At 40.1% G+C, this 23,979-nt stretch overlaps 1 protein-coding gene across 2 annotated transcripts in view; it reads right to left on the bottom strand.

Annotated features, from left to right (window-relative positions):
- The window catches only part of trim9 (tripartite motif containing 9), a 32,076-nt gene extending 8,396 nt beyond the window's left edge, over positions 1-23,680 (bottom strand). Inside the window, exons 1-7 of one of the 2 annotated variants that reach the window (XM_017696610.2) lie at positions 22,686-23,680; positions 9,653-9,748; positions 7,200-7,322; positions 5,205-5,315; positions 3,409-3,562; positions 3,122-3,267; positions 1,388-1,526 (exon numbers count right to left, since the gene is read on the bottom strand). In XM_017696610.2, the coding sequence (XP_017552099.1) occupies positions 1,388-1,526; positions 3,122-3,267; positions 3,409-3,562; positions 5,205-5,315; positions 7,200-7,322; positions 9,653-9,748; positions 22,686-23,573 (1,657 nt within the window). In that variant the 5' untranslated portion in view covers positions 23,574-23,680. The remainder of the gene's footprint in view (positions 1-1,387; positions 1,527-3,121; positions 3,268-3,408; positions 3,563-5,204; positions 5,316-7,199; positions 7,323-9,652; positions 9,749-22,685) is intronic. The other variant, XM_017696611.2, reaches the window with a different exon arrangement.
- Between the last annotated feature and the right edge of the window lie 299 nt (positions 23,681-23,979).

Raw genomic sequence — 23,979 nt, 5'->3', positions numbered from 1 at the left:
TAGATTAACATATTCTGTACTAAACACCTTATTTTTTAAAGCAGATGTGTTGATCATCAGAGGTGGGTCTATTAGCTTAAAACCATACTCAAGTAAAAGACAATTCAGCTTGAGCAGAAGTACAAAAGTAGAAGTTGAAAAACAACTTAGAGGGGAATTCCACTCAATGTTTTAATTGTTGGGATGTAAACATCATCATTCAGAGGGATTTGATGTGAAGTGATTCACTGTAGAGAAACTTACAGATTCAGATTTTCTTCACAGTGGTGTTGACAGGAATCAGGGGTCGCAATGTATATAATACAAATATAGCCATTTTAGTGACTATCTAAAACCATCAGTGAACTTACACAGTTCTTTTGAGTTTTTAATGCTAGTTATGGTAAAATAATGTAAAAGTTTACTATGGGGATTATTTTGCTGATTAACCCCCACCATGCAACTCTCTGCCACAATTTGATATAAAAAACAATTTTAGGCTAAAATGTTAAGATTGCCATGTTTAAAATTGTAAATGTTAAAATTATGGTAAACCAATGTTTTAGCCATCAGGCAATATATTCATAACAATTTCATGTAGTAGCTTTCTATGAGGGAGCTTTTAGGGGCATTAAATAATTTGGACATCTAGTTCCTATCACCACCACTGTGAACAATTCTGACTTGGTAAGTTTCACTAGAATGGAGCATTTCACATCAAACTACTCTGAATGACTTTATTTACATCTTACCCATTTAATTATGCAGCCTTTTTGAAATTTCAGTGGAATTCCCCTATTAGCACCTATAGTTTTTTGATAGTATGTGGAATTAACTTCATATTTTCCAAGTGATCAGATGTGAGAAAAAATAAATATTGTGTATGTGAAAACATCTAGAAGTATCATATTACATTTTTGCCATATCTGGTACAGATTCATAAAGATTTTGCTTGAGTACATGTAAATGAATAAATATAACTGCCCACCTCTGTTAATTATATTGGAATGCATTAAAAACTGGGACTACTTTCCCCAAAAATGCTAACATGGCTAACAATGAATGTGAGCTTGCAGGGACCATAAGCTTCTCTACACACTCGTAAATGACCCCCACCAGCTTTCATTCATTTTTAGCAATTTTGGGAAAAGCATTCCATTAATAAAGGCTTTATAACAATAGTTTCACTTAGTAAGCTGCATCTTATCTTATACAATCTAAAAGGCACCAGAAGCACTATGCTTATCACAAAAGCTTATCCTGTGTTTATATTTATTGTTTCACATTGATTTAGAGCTTAGCAGCTACATATCAAACATCATCCAGCTTCCCTACTTATCAGGAGCCGAGCATATCTAATGGCAAAGCGAACAAGTATGTGTGTGGGGCAGCAGGTTATACAACTCACTCTCAGAAGTCTGCATGACCAGTATTTTGCTGTACTGCCCAACGCCACTGGAGTTAAAGGCTTTAACACGTGCTTTATATGTGCTGTTGAAGTGAAGTCCATCCACTGTGCAGATAGTCTCTGTGCCAACGTACACTTCCTGTGAAACACACAGTTTGTGAGCATGCATAGATTCCGTGGAGTATGCGCTTCTGTATGCGTGCATTATTTCTTAAAGAGTTTACACTTCAGAGTTTTCCAACACTTCATTTAACCATATTTAATGCTATAATCAAGTCAAGTCAGCTTTATCAGAAAAATAGAATCATAAAAAAATGATATAAATATAACAGGTCCTGAAATTAACACTAAAGTGACACAAGGCACATACAGATTAAGGTCTGTGGGTATAAATAGTGCAAATATTAACAGTAGTGCAATTAGAATGAGCTTATGGAGCAGATAAGATAAGGATCTATAACTAGTCTATAACAGACTCAGAATTGGCTACAGCAGTCAGAAAGGAGCCTGGGTTCATCAGTCAGACTTGGAGCAAAAAAAATGGAGCAGAAATCAGAACACAAGAACCTAGGTGCTTAAAAAAGAGCCTGGCCTGTTTAGAGAGAGCATGTCTGTGTAGCAGCCTACTAAGAAGTATATAAATAGCAAGCTGTGGTAAAGAAGATCAAACATGCATTATAGCATACAGAAAGACTATACACTTACATCAAAGAGAGTGTATCAATAATGATGTGTACATGTGGATATTGCTTGTGTACTGATATACACTACCGTTCAAAAGACTGGGATCTCTGTTCATGAGTTTGGAATCATCTCAATATTAGAAAACAGCAGATAGATGTATAAAATTATAAACAGAGCTGTAGATGATGATAAATGATCTTTCAATTTTTCCAGGTCCACTTATAAATATGTGTAGATGTCATAATTAGTTTTTACATGGCCATTTTCCAAACTCTCTTTATGCCTTAGAATTAAACAGGCTGTTTTTATTGCTGAGTGAAACACTCCTTACAACTTCAACATCAGTGTGTTGGGCTAAACTGCTGTAAGTGTACATATGTAAGTAAAGCTGTTTTTGCAGTGTAGTTTTCATTTACAGGCATTTGACTTTGGAGGGAACTGATATGTTTTGAAGATTCAACAATGTCTGCATTGCACACCAAACTCATGCTTAAAAAAGGGGGTACTGTAAACAAAATAGGATATTATGTGATATGGGCCCTTCACTGACTGAGAAAACTGTATAACATTAATAATGAAGTTATAATAACATTAACATCCAGCCTCATATTTCAAAAGTGGTGATCATAGCTCAAGGCAAATAACTAGAAGATAGTTACATTAAGAACATAATTATGGCACATTATTACTTCTTTCATAATTCCCTATTGTTCTCAAAAATCTAGAAAAAGTTAAATGAATAAAACCTTTAAAATAATTTTTGTTGTTACATTTCTATTATTTTAATATTTCAAAGTACACTTCATAAGTTAATATTGAATAAAATGAAAACCATTATTAGGTTAGCCTCTTAAATGGCCAGGGCCCACCGGCAGGCCAAAAGTTTAACTACACACTTCTAAAACCTAAGAACAGCTTGTTAACTTTGCAGTCATATAGTTACTGAATAATAAGCCTTAGCATGCAATAAGCCTGGGATTTTAAGTTGAGTGATTCAAAACGTATGTGTGAGTTTATGTGTATTTCTGTGTATATGTACAACACACTCACTCTAAATTGCCCTCCACTGCCATCGTCCAGCTCCAGTATGTAGCCATCCACTGCAATGGTAGAGAGTGGCGGTTGCTTCCAGGACAGAGTGGCACTGTTGGTCTGACTACAACACTCCTCCAGCTGCAGTATTGGAGCTGCAGGGACTGTACACACACATACAAAACCATAAACTCAAAGCAGTTTCTGAACAGGGCCACCAGGGCTCCAGGGCCCAAAGATACTGTTTATACATGTATGAGTATAAACAAATCAGCATACATGCTCACATTCGCATGTTGTCTTACCCTTCATCTGAACAAAGTCCAACTGTTGAATGGTCTGTAGCAGTGGGCCACTGTCCAGGGTCAGGTCAAAGTCGCTGGTCATACGAGGTGTGAGAGTACCCTTACCCCACTGGCCCTCGGTCATGTGCACCCTACGAATAAGTGCATCGGAGATCTGTGCACAAAGACACATATTTAAATGCCCATGTCTGGTCAAGTCTAGTGAAGTTTTAATCAGTTTAATGTTCTTTCCTTCCATAATCTTCCTCTCTTCCTTAAAAACGTCCTTACAATGGTGTTATGGGTAACACTTGAACCCTGCCACATAACATTTATATGTCGCAGCAGACATCACATGCTGTCATGAGTTATCTATGGTGCATTAATATAACAGTGTAGCATTACTGTTGCCATAAATTGTCAGGACAGATATTACAATGTCTGAAGTCATCATTAGCATGCGATTACACTGTCATGAAATCAAAACCGTAGCATCTGTCATGACAACTCATGGTAATGTATGACATCTGCTATGACATGTAAATGTTATGTAGCAGGGTTCAGGTGTTCCCCACAACACCATACCATGACTTGTTTTTGGCAATGTTGTGTAGCAGGGTTCAAATAAAGGGTTGCCGTGTTACTATGCTGCGTATACGACCACTTATGACAAGGTTCTACATTTACAAATTGGAGTTAGTTGTTTATGGTGCAGTAGTGTGTTCTGCACTGTGGTGGTCTCTAATGATACTACATGCTTTTTACAGAAGACATAATAACTAGTTACATTTTACTTACATGTATTCAAGTAACATTTGTGTGGGTGCACTTGCTGGAGCATTTTCTAAATTCCTTAGTATTTTCTGCTCAAGTATATTTGAGAGCATCTTACTCACCTGCCATATTACCCCACCTATCTGACTGTCACCTCATTGACCCCTTTCTCTGCCACTATACACCCTTTAACTGCTGCTGCACTCAGCACTTTAACTTTAGACTCATACTTTGCACAGTGTAAGGTTTACAGGTATGACTGTGTGTGTGTGTGTGTGTGTGTGTGTGTGTGTGTGTGTGTGTGCATGTGTGTCTGTCTGTCTGAGTGAATGAGGTAGGAATGCAGGTTTTATTTTATATCATTTTGTTATATTTTGTATTTATTTTTATCTTATTCCTTATATCTGAATGCCTATCTAATACTGTGTACTGTGAGCTCCTGTTACCAAAACCAAATTACTTGTATGCGTAGCATACCTGGCCAAAAAAGCTTGATTCTGATTCTGAGAGGAAAGGAATCTAATTTTTCTTTAGTTACATTTTAGTCATTGATATTAAGTTAATAATCTCTTATTATGTTTAATTTCATTGTTACTTTGGTGATAGTATCTATTCTGCTCTGTGATTGGTCAGACCTCTCACTCTTGTATCGTTATATTTTAGACCAAGAATCAATCAAAATAAGAAGAATAGAGCCAGTTTTATATTTTTAAAGTTGCATTAACTCTAGATACACTGTCTTGTCTCCAGGCTTTTTATTTTAAGTTAATACTTTAAGTGTTAAAGTAAATAATTTAAGTAAATAATTTAAGTTACCTTTCTCCTGTGGTAAGCATACTGTACCTTTAAAACTCATTTCAGGTACACAACTGGACTTTAAGGACCATGCTGTACTTTTTTAAGTTAGTCTACCCACCAATGTTTTTTTCAAATGACACTGGTCTGTTTCTAACAAAAGTGGTGCTTCACATTTATTCATATTCTGTGCTTTTTATTTTTATGGTAATATACTGTATGTAAGAATCTGCCTTAGGCTAGGTGACCTGCAAAAAGCCACTGGGGTCATTCTCCTTGATGACCTCCAGACAGTACTCCATCAGCCCCGTCGTCTGCCTCAACTTCACCGTGCAGTGAGAGATCTGATCACGCACCACCTGATAGAGTGAAAGAAAGATAAAGATACAAAGATGGAGGATGAGAGAGAGGGAGAGAAGGAATATAGAAAGGGAAGAAAATAAGACAAGAGGCAGTTGAACAGTGATGAAAAGTGATACCAAGCACAATAGTTAATGGTCTCTCTCACTCCCTCTTCCACTTTAGATAAATCAGTGAAATAAATCTTTGTTTCTGCCTAAAGGCTTGAATACCAGAATCTCCCTACAATTACTTCTGCTGAGGCTGGGTTGCTAAGCAACAGCAGGAAAGGCTCTTTGCATCCTCTTTGAGCAAGCAGCTCAGCAAGTGTGTCCTCCTTGTCCATGTGTGTGTGTGTCAGTGTGTGTGTGGCTAAGACCACATAGCTGTTTCCTTATGAAAATTTACATGTCATACATTGAGGTGATGTTTATCCTTAATAATCCAAGCTCCGTGATAGAAAGCATGCATAAATTTAAAATATTAATTGTGACAGTTGGAGTCAAACCGACTACATATCTACAGCAGACAGAAACATCATGTCTGCTGTGTATGTGTGCATGCGTGGGTTTCTGCTTCCTTTCACTTGAGCCACTAAACAATTCTGGAGACCTAACATTTTGGTAACCATAGCAACAGGTCTGTGGCTCCATGGAGACCAAAGGCAGGAGCGGGCCTGAACAGAGTTGTGCCAAGCAGCAGCAGGCCAAAGCAATCTAAACCATGACAATCAAAGCACAGTGGTCAATAACGCACCACAGCACAAAACAGCACAGCAGTAAACGGCAAAGAACACAGCACATTGCAGCAAAGTGCAACGTAAAACAACTCCATACAGCAATTTAAAATAAAAGTACAAGAAAGCACCACAGATTCACTGCATAGCACAACACTGCACAATACAGCGGAACACAAGATAACACAGCACAGCACAACATAAACACAGCCCAAGAGAGCACAACACAACACAATATGACATAGCACAACACAGTGCAACACAGCACAGTGCAACACTGCAATGTAACACAATGCATCACAACCCAGTACCGTGCAAACCAGCATACTATAGCAAAGTACAATGCAACAGATGACAGCACACTACAACACAGTACAATGAAATGCATCACAGCACAACATAAGACAGTCCAGTGCAACACAACATGACACATCACAGCACAATGCAACACAGCACAACACAAAACATACATAGTGTACGAAATTGTACAGTAAAGCACAATACAAAACAAAGTACAGAGCAACACAGCATAACACATCACATCACACTGCAGCACAGTACTCAACACAAAACATCTGATTACAGCACAGCAAGTATAACACAGCACAGCACAACACAACATAGCATAACACAACAAAGCACAGCACAACATAGTACAACACAATATAGCACAGCACAACATAGCATAACACAACATAACACAACACAACATAGCACAACACAACACAGCAGAACACAACATAGCACAGTATAATATAGCAAAATACAACACAACACAACACAGCACAGCACAACATAGCATAACACAACATAGCACAACATAGCATAACACAACATAGCACAACAAAACATATCACAAGATAACACAACATAGCACAGCACAACATAGCATAACACAACATAGCACAACACAACATAGCATAATACAATGCAGCTCAACACAACAGAGCAAAGAACAGTAAAATACAGCACAGCAAATCATAACAGCACAAAGCAACACAACACAGCAAAACAAAGGCCCATACACGTGAAGTGGGAAATCACAGGTTCTAACAACATTAGACGCTTGCACTATGACCATCTCTACACAATGTAACACAACAATGATGCTGATATGAGACAATTCATTCAATGTGAGGTTATGAACATGGTGTGCGCGTGTGTTTACCTTGAGTTTATGTTCATGCTCTTTGTTGACTCTGGTCAGTAGTTGAGCTTTTCTGCGGTTCAGAGCTTCAATCAATGCATCACACTGAGCAACCAGGCAGGCTTCAAATTCAACTCCATTCTCCTAAGAAAGACAGACACACACACACACACACATTGAGATAGTGAGACTAGAACTTTAAGCTAAATAGAGTAATAGTACAGGTCAAGGGCAGGCAATGTGCACATCTATGAGAGGAGTGAGAATGCGCTTTTATCTTCCACTTCTCATCTTGAGTAGCATGTTCCATCTCCCTCTTACACTCACATCAAACATGTTCCACTGAATTTCACTGAATTTCAAATCCATTGTGTTTGTGAGAGAGTGAAACAAGAAACGGATCAATCACTGTTTTTGGGGCCAAAGTTGATTGCTTATCTTCTTTCAGCACAATCAGCCGATAGCTGATACCGATTGAGAGTAGTGCTAGATGCTACACTAAAGGCCCGGGAGTTTTACATTTACAGAAATGTACACATTTTTTTATACATACTAAAAAGGCTAAAAGGGCTGACATACCATCACTTTTGTATTTCTGCAAAATTATTTATTTTCATTCCCTGCCAAGTTGTAGGTCATAAAGCTATGCAGTGTTGTCACGATTGGCCCCTCCCAGTCCTGTACGTGTTTGTGTTTTGGTATAGTCCATGTGTTTCTTTGTTTTGGTATCCGTAGTCCTGCCCCTTGTTTTGTAACTCCACCCCTGACTGTTTTCACCTGTCCCTCGTATTCCCGGTGTTGTGTTTAAGCCCTGTGTTTGCCCTTTGTTTTCGCTGGTCTTTGTTTGAATCTATGTTTGCTTTGTTGATTGTTATATGCCGTGTTGGATGTTCCGTTTGTTCTGTTTTAGTCTGGTTTATGTCATGTCTGCCCCCCGATCTATCCGTATTGGCTCTATGACTGTCTCGACCCTGATTTTGGATTTGCCCTTAATAAATCTCGCTTGTCTCCACGCATGCGTCCGCCTCCTCGCTCCCCATTACAAGTGTAAACTAACCTAAGATTAATGCTCAGATGCTAACATGCTAAAAAAATGAATCGTCATACTGTATCTTTGAGGACAAACCGCATTAATCAGTCAGCAAGCTTTCAGAGAAATAGGAGCCCAATACAGTATATGGTCACAAGTATTGGAACACCTTCACATTACACCTACAGGAGCTTTTATGACATCCCATTCTAAATCCAAGGGCATCAATATGGAGTTGGTCCCCCCTTTGCAGCTTTAAAAGCTTCTACTCTTCTGGGAAGGCTTTCTACAGGATTTTGGAGAGTGTCTGTGGGAATTTTTGCATTTGTAGTAGCATTTGTAAGCTCAGACACTGATGTTGGATGAGGGCCTGGCTCCCAATCTCTCTTCTAGTTCTAGTTCATCCCAAATGTGTTTGATGGGCTTGAGGTCAGGGCTCTGTGTGGGTCAGTCAAGTTCTTCCACAACAAACTCACCTAGCCATGCCTTTATGGACCTTGATTTGTGCACTGGTAAAATTCTGGAAAAACACTGGAAATTGGAATCTTTGTGGGAATGTCCAAAACGTCTTGGGATGCTGAAGCATTAAGATTTTCCTTCACTGGAACTAAGGGGCCTACACCAACCCCTGAAAAACATCCCTATATCAGTATTCCTCCAACTTTACAATTGGCACAATGCAGTCAGGCAGGTAACATTCTCCTGGCATTTGGCAAACCCAAACTTGTCCATCAGACTGCCAGATAGAGAAGCGTGACTTGCCACTCTACAGAATACATTTCCAATGCTTCAGAGTTCAGTGGCAGCGTGCTTTATACCACTCTATCAGACGCTTGACGTTATGCTTGGTGATGTCAGGCTTGCATGCAGCTACTCAGCCACGGAAACCCATACCATGAAACTCATGGTGCACAGTTTTTGTGCTGATGTTAATTCCAGAGGAAGTTTGGAACTCTGCAGTTACTGAGTCAGCAGAGCGTTGAAGACTTTCATGCACTATGGACCTCAGCCTCAGCCACCCCGCTCTGTAACTTTACATGGTTTGACACGGTCTCATGGTTGAGTTGCTAAATGTTTCCACTTTTCAATAACACCATTCACAGTTAATGGTGGAATATCTAGGAGGGAAGAAATTTCACAAACTGACGTGTTGTAATGGTGGCATTGTATTATAGTACCACACTCAAATTCAAATGTTTGTAAAGGCAAACTGCAATGGTAGGTGCTTGATTTTATACACCTGTGGCAATTGGACAGAATGAAACACCTGAAATGAAAGAAATTATATACTTTTGGCCATATAGTGTATATAATATACTTCACGGAAAAAAGACGTAAATGGTTCAAATAATATCGACCAATCACTGATTGCATATTTAGGCAGAAAATCGGCTGATAACTACACATGGCCGATCGATTCTTCCATCTCTAACTGGACCAGTACCTGTATGTGTTGCACCATGTTTCTGAGCTGAACAAGGAACTCTTTGGCCTCAGTGGCTCGATCCGACAGAACATTCAGTGCCTGAGAGAGCTGCTCCTGGAGAGAGACAGAGACAGAGAGAAAGGTTAGATAAATGTGTTTCTGTCTAAAGGTCTGAATACTAGGATCTTATTGCCATCCCTGGTGCTGAGGCATTGAGACATTAAGAGTGCTACTGTAGTGACATGAAGTATTACTGTAACCTGTGCTCAAACTGTAAAAATGTTTTCAAGCACAGATAGGCGGACAAACAATTCCTTATGTACTTAACCCTATGCTTAACCTAACCCTAACCCTAACCTTTATACTTTTCACAACCATTTGTTTACACTAAACACTGTATAAGGCACGTGCAATTCTACAGATATTAGGCTTCACACACGTCTATTTAGGTCAGTAGAAATCCTTTGCAGATACATCTTATACCAGTATTACAGTGGCCATTTATTTATACAGAAGTATATGCTCTTTGCAATTTAAATGAATTTCTGTTATTATAGAAGAACTCACATATGAATGTTAATGCAAAAGGGAGAGGATGACAGTTTTTAAAGTGGGATGATTTTGTTTTTGTGACTGCAGGGTGGGTGACTTTTCTTTCAGAGCATCGAATGAACAAACAGAGAAAACCCCTCAAAACTATACAGGCTTGTGCCTGTGGATGCATGCCCCAAAACCTCTAAAGGCTTATGTTTGTGTGTGGGTGTGTATTGATGTAAGTCTATGGAATGTAAGAGCAGTTCATGGGGGAGTGGACAGGAAACAGACTAAGAGAGACTCGAGTGACCCTGTGTTTTGTGTGAGTGTGGGAAGCAGGAGTGAAATACAAACATCCCAGCTTTACTACGTCAACCAGCAAGAGAGATTTCCCCTTTTTCTCCAGCTCACCTTGTCAGGACAATCAAAGCACACAGTAAAAACATTGTGATTGGTCAGAGACAGAGGTGAAATGTGATTAACTACATTTACCCTTGTCATCCTACATTTTTCCCTCTTACTGTACTTTTAAAGAAGAATTAAATAAGAGAACTTTTATTTAATTTAATTTATTATAAAGTATTATAACTTTTTTGTAACTATACAAATATTTTATATCATGTCTGATAGTAAACAGTTTCTTTAAAAGGCCAAACAAAAAAAATACATTTAATCAAACAGTAATAAACTATATATATATGTATATATATATATATATATATATATATATATATATATATATATATATATATATATATATATATATATATATATGTGTGTGTCTTTCAGGGATTGCCAAGTACCTTATTAGAAACTAGGACACATTATAATATAATCAAAAACTAAAAAAGTCTTACACATTATAAACAAAGATGTGTAAATACTGTGCACTGGTAGGACACAAGCTTTTATCCTTTTAACTTTTTATGTTAAATCGTATTTGTTCTCACAGGTTATGTCCTATTATACAGCCAAGCCAACTAAAAGGGTTCTGCTACTGATATAATGTCATGGTTGTAAAAACAAAACTCTTAATGGTGCTACATAGAACCATTTTAAAAAGGTTCTATGTAGATCCATGTACAACACATTCTCCAACCTGAACAGCTATTTCACCATGCAAAGAACCATTTAAGTATGCAAATGCCTCTTTGAGTGTTCATGGCTCCCTATAGAACCCTTTTTAAAGAGTGTACACAGGATATTGTGGATCAATGTGCATGAAAAAGGATAACAAATGATGAAAAGTAGAGCAATTCACATGAATTCCAAAGTATGATTTCTGAGGGAAAAGAAAGACTAAGAGAGAGAAAAACAGCAGAATGGCAGGGGCTCTGAGCCTGAGCTTGGTGTTCTTTTATAGCTAACCACCATATTCTGACTGAGCTATGCTGCAAAACAGAGCTTGAATGCATTTTGGCCAATTTGGACTTCTCTTCAACACCACACAACACAATGATTTTTCTTTCAGCACTGCAGACTTGTGCACCACTACTAGCATTGCACTTTTGTGAGAATACACATTACAGCAGCATCCTCATGTCCTAAAATGTTTACAGGCCATAAGTATGTGAGGGAACAATCCCAGTCCACCTTATCAAAGAACAGGATTAGGATAAAGTGCAGGATAAAGGACTGCAATGTGGATTCAATCTGCTGTTGTTGTTCATCACACCTACAAATGTGCACTGCTACTAGCACTACACTTTTGTAAGCTGAATATACCTTACTGCCTCATTCTCGAGTGCTGAAATGTTTACAGGCTATGAATATGTAATCAAATCAAATAAATAACTAATTTCATGCTTTTCTAAATGATCTTATGATCCCTGTGCTCTGGGTCTGCCACAGCATTCAGCATCATGTTTGAGGTTAATCATTCAAGTAAAGAGACAAAACCATGTATGTGTGTGTGTGTGTATGTGTGTGTGTGTGTGTATCTGAGCTCAGCTGTTTCAGCAATTTCAGAGCAGGAAAAGGTGATGATTGCTGGTTGTTGCTGACATCAGTAAAATTGTCACCATTGTAAGAGGACTCAGGAGTCATTCTCCTATCATATCTAATTGCTTCTGTGGTGGGGTGGGGGTGTTGGGGGGCTCAGTGTGTAGGTGTACAGTTTATGAAAAAGAGTGAAGTGACAGAACATGCTGTGCATAAATAATTCACTGCAGGGTGATCAGACCTCTTTAATTACACTCCTTTTCTTCTAACTGCAGAGAGTGACAGGAAGCTGTCAGAGCTGATTATGCTGCGCCTGCTGCTTCAGGCCCTAAAAGCTCAAGCAATTACATGCATCCTGCTCTGACCAATCACAACGCACACTCCTCTAACCTGCCCACATCTACAACATGAACAATCATATCAAAGATCAGTAAAGGATTGCAATGTGAATTCAATCTACTGCTGTTGGTCACTATACCTACATATTGAAATGAACTGTGCTATAAATAATACTAAGGGGGTAAGAAAAAATGAGCAGCGTATAAAAATGTATAACTGCATCACTGAAACGCCCCTTGGTCCCTTACAACGGTCTCTCATCTACTGTTTCATGGAAATCACTGACAGTGATCAAATTTGGCAAACGGCAGAGCCTATGGTCTGATGCCCACAGCTGCTGAGCCCAGCAAAACACCAAAATGTAACGCGGAGCGATGAGGCAGATCCAGGGTCGTAGTCAAAACGGTCCAGGATCAAATAGCCAATACAGACAGATCGGGGGACAGACATGACATAAACCAGAATCAAACAACAAACAGAGACCAAGACATCAAAGACCAGCAAACGCAAGAGGCAAACACAGGGCTTAAATACACAGGGATAACGAGGGTCAGGTGAAAACAATCAGGGGAGTCACCAAAAAAGGGGCAGGACTTAACCCAAAACAAAACGCACATGGACCCGACTGGGAGGGGCCAATTGTGACACAAAAACATTCTTTCAGTGGTTCAATTCACGCTTTGTGTTTACTCGGAATAACAGGCGTATGATGAAATTATTTCATAGTGACCATGGCTGCTGTGATATTTCAACAGAGGATAATGTATTTGTGAATAGATTATGTCAGATACTGGATGTCAGTTCACCTTGACTGAACTGTGTGGGTGGGAGTGGGACAAAAATGTTTTGGTCGAAGGCGGGAGTGGGTCAAATGATTCCAAGCAGGACCGGGATGAAATCTGACTGAAAAAGCAGTACCGCACAGACCTCTAACATGGGGGGATGCATATTTTGAAGTTTTATTAGCTAGAAACCTGTATGTCTAAATCATCAGACTTGCCTTGTGATGTCCTTTATTAATTAGCTTTGGCTGACTGACAACATTTGAGGTAAGGGGAAAGTTGGGTTAATTTGACTTTTTGCTAATTATTCCTCTAACAAGCACCTTACACATTGACTCAAGAGCAGGATTAAGTCCAGGAATGGGACTGAGTGTCACTGATGATCTCTTCTACAGGACTCAGACTGTGACTAAACTGGTCGCAATTGTAGCCACAATTATTCATTTGCATGTAATAAAATGAATTAAGTCGCCAGCAATGATGTAGCAACTTTGGATTATTATTATTTTTCATGGGTATCTATTTATTACTATTGTTTTGCATTTCTTTATTTATTATTTGATGGTTTTTATGTATTTTGTTTTAGCATTTCCATCTTAAAACATGACAGGCTACAGTGTCTCATGGACACATCCGCCTATCAAAAAAAATGCCTTTGTGCTTGTGGGATTTCAACCAGAGTAGCAAAACATGACAAACAAAACAGATGAGCTGAGCTTTTTGCAGTGAATGTCAGCGTGTAGAAAAAGGCAAAGCGAAAAATAGCAGATTTTTTCACGCAATCATCTATCTGCCCAACCCTAGTCTGACTCAGCTAGGACCAGTAAAAGATGCACACGAAGATGTATTTGAACAAATGTCCACGTTAAGCATTTGCAAAAATGCAACCCCAGAAAGATGTTTCAGAACACCTTGGCTTCAGGAACTTATGTGGCCCAAGAATGACAACATGAAGCAGACTCTTTTCACCTAGCACTTTGGCAAACTGAGAAAAGCATAAAACATCAGGATATATCTTGCACTGTGAAAGTACTGAATGTGCAAACATTGTGGCTGAGTTTTGACAAGCATTGTCCAGCCCCAGGCTGGAATACTGTACTGGTCTGGCACAGAAAAAAGTGGCATATGTAGGCCTGAGGCCTTAGCAAAATTACAATCTGTTCAGAGCTAGAGAGCCAAGTATGCAAGTTTTTTAAAAGGGGCTCCCAAAGGATTCTGGATATGTTTGTAACATTTTAGATGCTGTTATTTGAACATGAAGTGTAGCAGACTCTTTAGAATAAACCAGGATACCTGTTACCATCTGAAATCTGAGTCCCACCAAGACAGTCACAGCAACAATCTTTCATCACTGTTATATCAAAACCTCTAGCTGATTTTTTGTTTCATTTTCTAATAAAGGTTCCCACTACAGATGAAAGATAAAGAAGCCTGTTACATTACGGATCTTTATTTCAGAATGCCCACAGACTTAATACCTACATATATTTGTACATAAATATCTACAAACACATTATACACTTACACACTCTCACTCAGTACATACCCTCCTAAAAATACTGTCACTCATAAATTCACAATTTCATAGGTTAATAATGCAAATAACAAACACTATTATGCTCAGTGTGCACAGTGAGCAGTCTCACTTATTAAATCTTTGCTATCAGCAGGATTTGACTGTTAGTGTAGGAGGTTTCTATTCTAGCAGCTTAACTTGGACCAATTCACGGCTGTTTTTGCTTGATTCTATTTATCTATTTATTTATTTATTGATCTGATTTTCTTCACTTAATCATTTCTAATTCAAATTTGTATGTGAATCATTCACCTGTATCATGTACTTGCATGAGCACATGAAGTGAAGCACCAAAAGCTATTTTAGTGCTAATAGCAGCTCCCTGTGGAGAATCTTCCACCTGCTAAACGTGTGTGAGTGAGATACAAGCCAGGTCTTTGAGGTACATCAACAACAAACAAACAAATATGAATTGTGAATATTCCATCATGATCACATGACCATGTATAAAAAATTTATCCAGTCTAGGAGTACACAAGAAAGTGGGTGAAAGATCAGATTTTTGTGTTCACAGTGCTGTGATGTGTCAGATTTAGGACAAAAAAATTCTTATTATGCCTCTCCCATCTTGTAAGGTGAACGTAGTCTGATTTCTTTCAGAAATTCCTTAAATGTCAAGGGCTCACCGGAGAGTCCAACATTTTCTCATATACTCATAAATTAATTCTGCCAGTTTGCATTGTTTCCCATGAAATATTATACTGAATATTCAGATTTAAGATGCTGATGTGTGGGATTTTAAGCAGTTAACTGTATGTGGCCTATTGACAACTCCATATTCTAAAAACTAGAAAACTTGCATTTTAGTTTCAAAGTAATTACTGATTAGTTTATAGCGGCTCCTGAATAATAAGTCTTAAGATCAATAACTGAATATTGAGCATGATGTTATTCATGTTAAGACTCAGAAACTATAAATTATTTAGTTGCTACTATGAAACTACTGGACTCACGTGTGAGTCTTTGCAGTTGAAGATTAGAATAAGGCAGAGGAAACTGGACCTAGAAAACCTGTGTGTGTGTGTGTGTGTGGCTTGAGCTGTGCAGCAGAGAGGCTGTTTCTGGCTCTGCAGTGATCCTGCAGATGAGCGCTGTCCCAGCAGAGAGCTGTCACAGAACATACTGATCCACGAGACAGAGTGAAATCACAAAAATGACAGAAGGAGATAGAGCGGCTCTCTAGCCATTCCCCCACTTCTGTCGAGTGTGCTATTTTCTTTCTTTGTCTTTCCCCATCTCTTCTTTTTGTGCTTCTACAGCACCTGGGACCACTCATATCTGACCTAATTATTCCACAGCAGCTCTGAACAGTCCTCAGCTAACCTTGAATATATGCTCTGACATAAAAGATATACAATAGAACCTGGAGATCCAGAAAAAAGCCTGAGCAAAGTGGGTAAAATAGCTGTGAAGAGATGATCAGGGAGGAGGTTAGGGGAGGAATTAAATGAAGAAAAGAGATGGGGGGGTGCTTTTTATCTGGCCATCTGCACATGGTCCTCTACATGAGTAATGTGTTTAGGAAGTGAAGTACACACAAATACGGGATAAATGTGCATCATTCTGAAGGCAGCACATAAACCGCATCAGTTTTCTTGTTACAATCAGCTATAACAGATTACAATAATATTTAACAGCGTGCACTCATTTGTATGACCACAAAAAATGAAAGGAAAAATCCAACAAAAAATGTTTGATGTATTATTTAGAGATGGCACAATGCCATTTTTCTAATCCAATGCTGATACTTGTATTAAAACTACAAGTCTTGGTTGATCTCAATATTTCTTTTTAAAGTTTGTAAGCTTTAAAATAATTGATTTTTAATTGAAGCACTTCACTCATATTGTTTGGAGAGAATTTATAGAAGAACCAATTTTGGGTTCTTGAACAACTTTTCAGTGGATGTTTCTTCTAAAACATTTTTGGAAAGGAGATGTGTGAGTGTGAAAAACCTTTTTATACACTGTAAAGATTTGATACCAAATGAGGTTTTTTCCTACAACCATTTTTATGGTCAATTTGAAAATTTTTCATCAATTTTTTAATCCTTTTTTGTGAGCCTGTGAACCTCACACTGTTTGGGCTAATTGACACGTGAAATACACTAGCAAAATGCCAGTGTTTTTTTCATGAGTCAAGTGTTTTGCTCATTCCTAAAAAATCCTTTACTGTTGTAATGAATTACACACTGAGTGTGTAATTGCCATGTCAACACTTACTTTCTAGAAGTGCCATCTCCATGTTCTAAAATAATAAAATATGTACAGAAAACAATACTTCTCACTTTCATTATGCAGAAAAGTGCACGAAAACTAACTAACTTAAAAAAAATCTTCTCAGCTTTATTTACAGCACTGTTTTAAATTTCATCCTCATCAGAGAAGCTAAACCGGTATACTGGTGTGTATGGTTACAATGAAAAGAGGGCTTATATAGGCTATTGTCTGTGTTTGTGTGTGTGTGTGTGTATGCATGTGTGCTTGATCTTGCGTGCAGAGATTGGTCATGATGAGTGCACATGATTGGTGCACATGAGTCTGAGAATGTGCACTGTGTGTGTGTGTGTGTGTGTGTGTGTGTGTGTGTGTGTGTGTGTGTGTGTGTGTGTGTATGTGTGTGCATTTTAGTGCAGTGTCCATTAAGTTGCAAATATTTACAAAGCCCTGATCATTCTGTTGAGATCAATACACACACACACACACACACACACACACACACACACACAGTGTGACCTTTATCACTGAATCTATTAGACATGACCAATGCCAAATAACGACCTCCTCTGTTTCCCTGAGCTGTCCCCAGTGTGGAGGTTCGGGTTAAGCCTGAGCCCCATAGAAGAGAAACAGGGTGCTTCAGAGAGTAGCTGAGTGTTGCATTCTGGGAAAAAGCCAACAATGACTACTGCTCTGCAGTGTCTCCAGAACAGAAGCCCTCAATGCAAAAGTGAAGCTGAAAATAAAAAACCTTTCACAAAGCAATCAGGCCAATCAAATACATTTTATGATAGTCCCACTAGATTCAAACATGTTAACAACATAAAACACATAAAAGACATACACTGTCAGACAGAGCTTGAATTTTGAGCTTGCTGTGTCTTGTGTGTTTGTGTGTGTGTGTGTGTGTGTGTGTGTGTATGTTTTGTGTGTCCTCAGTCAGACTATGGAAAAAATCCTCCACCATGAATTGGATTCCAATTCCATTTTCAACTCAAGCTCTTATCTAACTGAAATAAGATACTGACAAATACACACACACACACACACACACACACACACACACACACACACACACACACACACGCACACACACATACAGAAATATAAAACATTGTGTCTTAAAGGTACCCCTGACATTTTTTGAGTCATGGATCATTTAGTGGAGTGCATACTTTGTCTGCTAGTGCAATTTCAGATGATTTACACTTCTTTCATATCAAATCCACAATAGCCAAACTCAAACAACTAAATAAATACTAATCCAGACATAAAAAACAGCATTTGCACTATTTGAAAACACCATCTGGCTGCCCTTTACACTGTGTGAACAGTTTGTGGTGAATGGACCAAAATGACTTGCAGTACTCTTGCTATATTAATGTATGTTAAAGGAGAATTCCACCAATTCCACCAAAAAGTTTCTACATATGTCAGCTATTGAGACGTAAGTAGCCATTGAGAGTTTTAATATGGTGTATCATAGAGAAACGTACATGTCTAAAATGACCAGTGAACCTACATGTGTCTTCTGAGTTTTATATTTAATATTAATGATGGTAAAATGGTGGAAAATTAGATACTTTGTGTATTGGCTCCTATTGGCTATTTTGCCTTAGAAAGCCCTGCAATGTACCTCTATACCATTACTGGACTACAATTAGGCCAAAACCTTCTCATATAACTATGTCTCACATAACAGCATCAGACAGCATATTGATAAGCATTTCATGCAAGAGCTTTCTGTGAGGGAACTTTTAGAAGCATTAAATGTTTCACATGTTTAGTTCCTATCACCACCACTGTGAGCAATTCTGACTTGACGAGCTTCTCTGGAATGGAACATTTCATATCAAACCACTCTGGATGTTCTCTTAACTATATAAGTATGCAAAACGGTTGAAAAATCGGAGGAATTCTCCTTCAAGAATGTTGTTTCTTTCTCCTATAACATTATATAAAGTTTTCTTATATACTTATATTCTTATTTTTTCTAGCTGACCTGAAAAACTCCCTAATTAAACCCATAGCCTACAGAAGATGCACATATGCTTTAAGTTGGCCTCAGCTTAGCATGGCCATGGGAATCTTATATATCGCCACGACAACAGGCCCCACGGACAAAGGATTCCATTGTCCCCTGAGGAATAACAGGATACAACAAGCCCACTCATACACACACACTCACACACATAGACACATAGACACACAAACACACACACACACACATACACAAAAGATACTCAAAGGACACACAGTGACAGCTGTGTACCACAGTGTCATCATGAGAGTCTGTGTGTCACTCCTGAGTATGATTTTCCCAGGACATACACTTATACACACTACACACACCACAGAGTGAACACTAAGAGGAGAGAGAGAGCCCTAAGTCTTGCCACCCTGGGTGGGTCTTTCGGCCCATCTGTCATACCCAAAAGCTCTGCTGTACACTCACTCACACGCAGACAGTGTTACGCAGTGTGTGCGTGTGCCTGTGTCAGTGGGTAATACTGCAGTGCTTCTAAATCTGTTTCCTTCAACTCCCACACATTATCGCAATATGGGCCAAAGTGAGGGCATAACCACCCACACACACACCACATACACTCACCCACACATCCTTAATCTGCCCTTTGTAGAGTGAAGTTTCTTCAGCTGTGCCACCTCACTCTCAAAATAACATCCCACAGTCAAACAAGCCGGATAGGCATGTGTCTCCCACTCTACATACAGATAGCAGTGTCTGTGCTTACGCACGCACACACACGCTCTGCACATTGATGAAGTCAAAATTCAGATAAAGATTGCTCATGAAGATGATATAGAGTAGAGAGAGAGAGAGGGATATTCTGTCTATATAGTGGTGCTCCTTGTTGCCAAGTCTCATTACAGATAAGTTCTTGCTTGCACTCTTAACTGTCACAGTTACTTCATTAAAACTGATTACTCACAAATGTATGTTCTTAATAAATTAAACAGCATTTCTTAAAAACAAAGAGTCTGTGGGTCACTGCAAAGCCATTAGCCTTTAATGAAGGATTCACTGTAAAAAAAAAAAAAAGCTTACAAAATCTGGAATAGATCACCTGTTTAGCTGTTACAAGATTTAAATGCTTTAAATACCTATGTTTAAACAGAGCTGGCCTAAGTGGTATTATTCCTGTGTGGGAAGTGAACACCACCGCTAACCTGATGCTAACAAAACACTGAAATTCTCATAGAAGCACTTGCAGAATTAGCATTTTCATAATGGTGCTACTCGTGCTACTTATTAAGTAAAAGTTTCTGCAGTTAACTTTATTTTATAGCAATATGTGTCCTTGTGACAACTTCATAAAATAACTGGCTCAAAGTAACATTACCGACTGCTCAAAATTGTTGTCAAAAATGACCAAAAATACATTAAATTCAATTTGCTGAATTTACAGTTACCGTTACCAATATTGTACATATCTTAAACTGCATATGATTTTCTCTTCAGTTGGACAGTTTAAAAACAGAAACTATTTTATACATTTTTGAACATAAATTATGTATTTTCAAAAGGCGTCGTTTTTCAGTAAAGTATTTTGGAATCTTTGAAAAGCTTTGCATAATTTATTACTGTTCAGTTAAATCTGTATTCACCGTTTGGTCTTTTTTAAAATGTAAAAAATAATTGGTTACTCAGTTAGTCAGTTGATAGTGACACCCCTATCGCACACACACACATACACAATATGGACAAATTACTAGTAAACTAGATGTTGTTACAGTCTGATCTGCATCAATTTGACCTAAATAATTCACATTTGTTGGATTATAATGAATATCTTAACTCCCTAAAACACCTATGGACAATTATAATTGGTCATGATGTTTGTAACACCAAGAAAGAATGTTGTGATAGCTGAGAAAGCTGATTTGTATATTGCAGCTTTCTGCAATATCAATATCACAAAGGCAGATGTCACTCTATTGGTTAACAACTGCAATACTACACAGCCCTAATGCACACACATATACCCACTCTCTCTCACACACACACACACACACACACACACACACACACACACACACAGCAGTTTACTGCTCTAGGCCAAAAACACACATCCCTTTAATGTTACCATGGATACAAGTACACATATCCCTTTAACATCACCATGGAGACACAATTCCCATAAGGAACAGGTAGAACAGCCCTCTAGTAATGATCTACTTTCAAAGCTACACCAACTGAAGAACGAGGAATATCCTGTTCATCTGACACAGCTCTTACAGACTGACCAATAAACACTCAGCCTGAAGTGAATCTGCTATGGCTGAGGTCTTCTAGATCAATCACAGGGCTTTTGTAATAAGATGATTACATATCTGTGGGTCATTATCTTTCATTCACTCAGATAACTGCGCTTCCCTTCTCTGTCCACTCTGTTTGGTCTGAATCACAGTTCGCTCCTTTTCTCTCGTGCTCTGAATTTTAACACGAACAGTGCCGCCGTCTCTGCTCTTCACTGCCACATTCCTGTCACAACTTATTAAGCCGTGAACACTCTTGGGTGCCGTTCCACCATAGCACACTAGTGACCAACAATCACACTCTACAAGGAATTCTCACAGTGGCCATCTTGACAAGATTCTTGATGGAGCAGAGAGATTCTGCACAGTGAAACCCCTATTTCTTACCAGAAACGGATAAATGACCTCCTAAAGAGTACATTAAGGACCCAGTCTAGGATGAGTGTTGACCAGTGGTTCTCAGTCTTCACTGCTCTTCACAGTTTAGTGTGTTTCTTGCTCTTGGGCCCTTACTTCAACTTAGAAGAGGCCTGCTGATTAGCTGATTAATTGGATCAGGGGTATGCCAGAACCAGAGCTAGGAACCACTAGTGGAGAACTGTAAGGATGCCACCACCCAAATACTAAAGAAAAGTTTTCATATTCAGTGAGGTTCCTTACAATCTGAACAGCCAATCAATAGAGAAATGGCAAGAACACAGCCTATTGCCACTTTCCACTCTCACATCTCCTTTGAACAACATTTCTGGGTTCAGATTTGGAGAATCGTTAAGTGCTAGGCTAAACCACTTCTAAGCTTTCACAGAAAGTGAATGAAACCTTAAGGACACCAAAAAAGGGTCATAACTTTACTATAAACATCTACCGTGTAGATCTACCCAGCTGGTGTACAGTTAGAGCCTGTCTGTTGCCATGCTAAACTTGTGTTAGCCACCCTCAAGACCTTCATCAGGGAACAGTTTCTGACTACAGAGCGACTCTTTGCTGGATATTTGTGAGTGATCAACCACTCTCTACCCAGCAGTGACAAAGACAGGTGTAAAAAAACAGGAACGTGTGACGGGTCCTCTCATACCAGCGCCTCACACACTGTCATGCCACTGCTGTGTACCCAAATAATATGTGGTGAAATTCAGGTCTGTGGTGAGAAACTTGTTGAATGGTGGCCGACAGCGCGTACATGACAACAGTGGGGCCACATTTAGTGCCTGAGTACACAGAGATAGTGGACCTCAAGGTGGTCCTCACAAAGTGGCCAGTGAATGGAAGCACAGAGTTGGTGTTTCTTATAAAGTGGACAGTGAAAGTGGTCACAAGCGCACATCAAGCCATCCATCCTACTGACACTTGCTTCATCCTTCACGCCCTGCTCCGCTTCTCACCTTGTGCAGTTTCCACATGGCCCCGAGCGCCTTGACCTCGTGCGTGGAGTGCCTGCCCTCCTCCAGGCACTGGTAGCACACGGGCGTCTTGCACTGCACACAGTACATGCTGAGGTTCTCCAGTTCGTGCTCCGTGCACGTAGAAGTCTTGCGCGGGCTCGCGCGGCGGCTGATGCGTCCTTGCGCGGGTGGCACGAGCCGGTGCTTGGCGAGCGGGCCGCGCGGCGGGTGGCAGCGCACGCGGCACGCGTCGCAGTAGAAGACGTCGCACTGCTCGCACAGCACCGTGGCCTCGCGCGGGCTTTTTTCGCAGAGCTGGCAGCGCAGCGCCGCCGCCTTGCTCTGCTGGTAGCGCTCCACCACCGCCTCAAGCACCCGGTTCTTGGGGAAGCCGCGGAGGCCGCGCTCGTCCAGCGTCAGGCTGCGGTGGCACTGCGGGCACGTGAGGCACGCGTTGCGCGGGATCATCATCATCATCATGGCGGGAGGATGAGGATGCGGATGAGGAGGAGGCGCACCGGGGGCGGCCGTCGGAGGCAGCAGGTGGTGCTGCTGCTGCTGGGGGGGCGGCGCGGCCGGCGGGAACACGCGCACCCCGTTGGGGGACTTAGGGCACGGTGTAGTGGGCGCGCTCGCGAAGCCTCCGTACGAGCCATAGCCACTGTCCGCCTCGCTGTACAGGCTCATCTTGTCCAGGTCTAGGTAGTCATAGTCGGACGCGGCGGAGCCCGAGGCGCGAGCGCTCTGAGGCGACTCAGCGTCCGGCGTCTGCACCAAGATGTTCCGAGCGCAAGCCAGGCAGATGTTGTGCGAGCACGGCAGGATGATGGGCTCGCGGAAAAACGAGCCGCACACCGGACACTTCAGCTCCTCTTCCATCTCGTCCATCTTGGCCAAAATAATAAAGCTCTGGATGAAAAAAACAACAAGCGCTACCGTTACCGGCTGTAAGCCTCGACCTCCGTTCCGCAGCCCTCGGTCCTCAGAATGCACACAGAGACCCGGAGGAAGGGAGCTTTATAGCGCGGGCGGAGACACAGCACAGACCCTGTCCTCAGCCAGTAACTGAAGACCACAGTTAACGGCTATTCGCCAAAGAAGCTGCCAGCTAAAGTGAAGCAACCAATCAGCGTGCAGCGAGATGGAGCCCGGCGTCCAGACAAAAGCACTCCTACTGAGACACCTCACTGCACTTTTAAAGACACGACGGCTCAAGACGTGACAACAAAGCAAAATTAGGCAGTTCTCAGACCCTGCACTACAGTGGCTGCGTCCCAAACCGCGCACTTCTGTT

Source organism: Pygocentrus nattereri, chromosome 5 (assembly GCF_015220715.1).
Source record: "Pygocentrus nattereri isolate fPygNat1 chromosome 5, fPygNat1.pri, whole genome shotgun sequence".
NCBI classification, from domain to species: Eukaryota; Metazoa; Chordata; class Actinopteri; order Characiformes; family Serrasalmidae; genus Pygocentrus; species Pygocentrus nattereri.
This window is presented reverse-complemented; position numbering and strand designations above follow the sequence as displayed.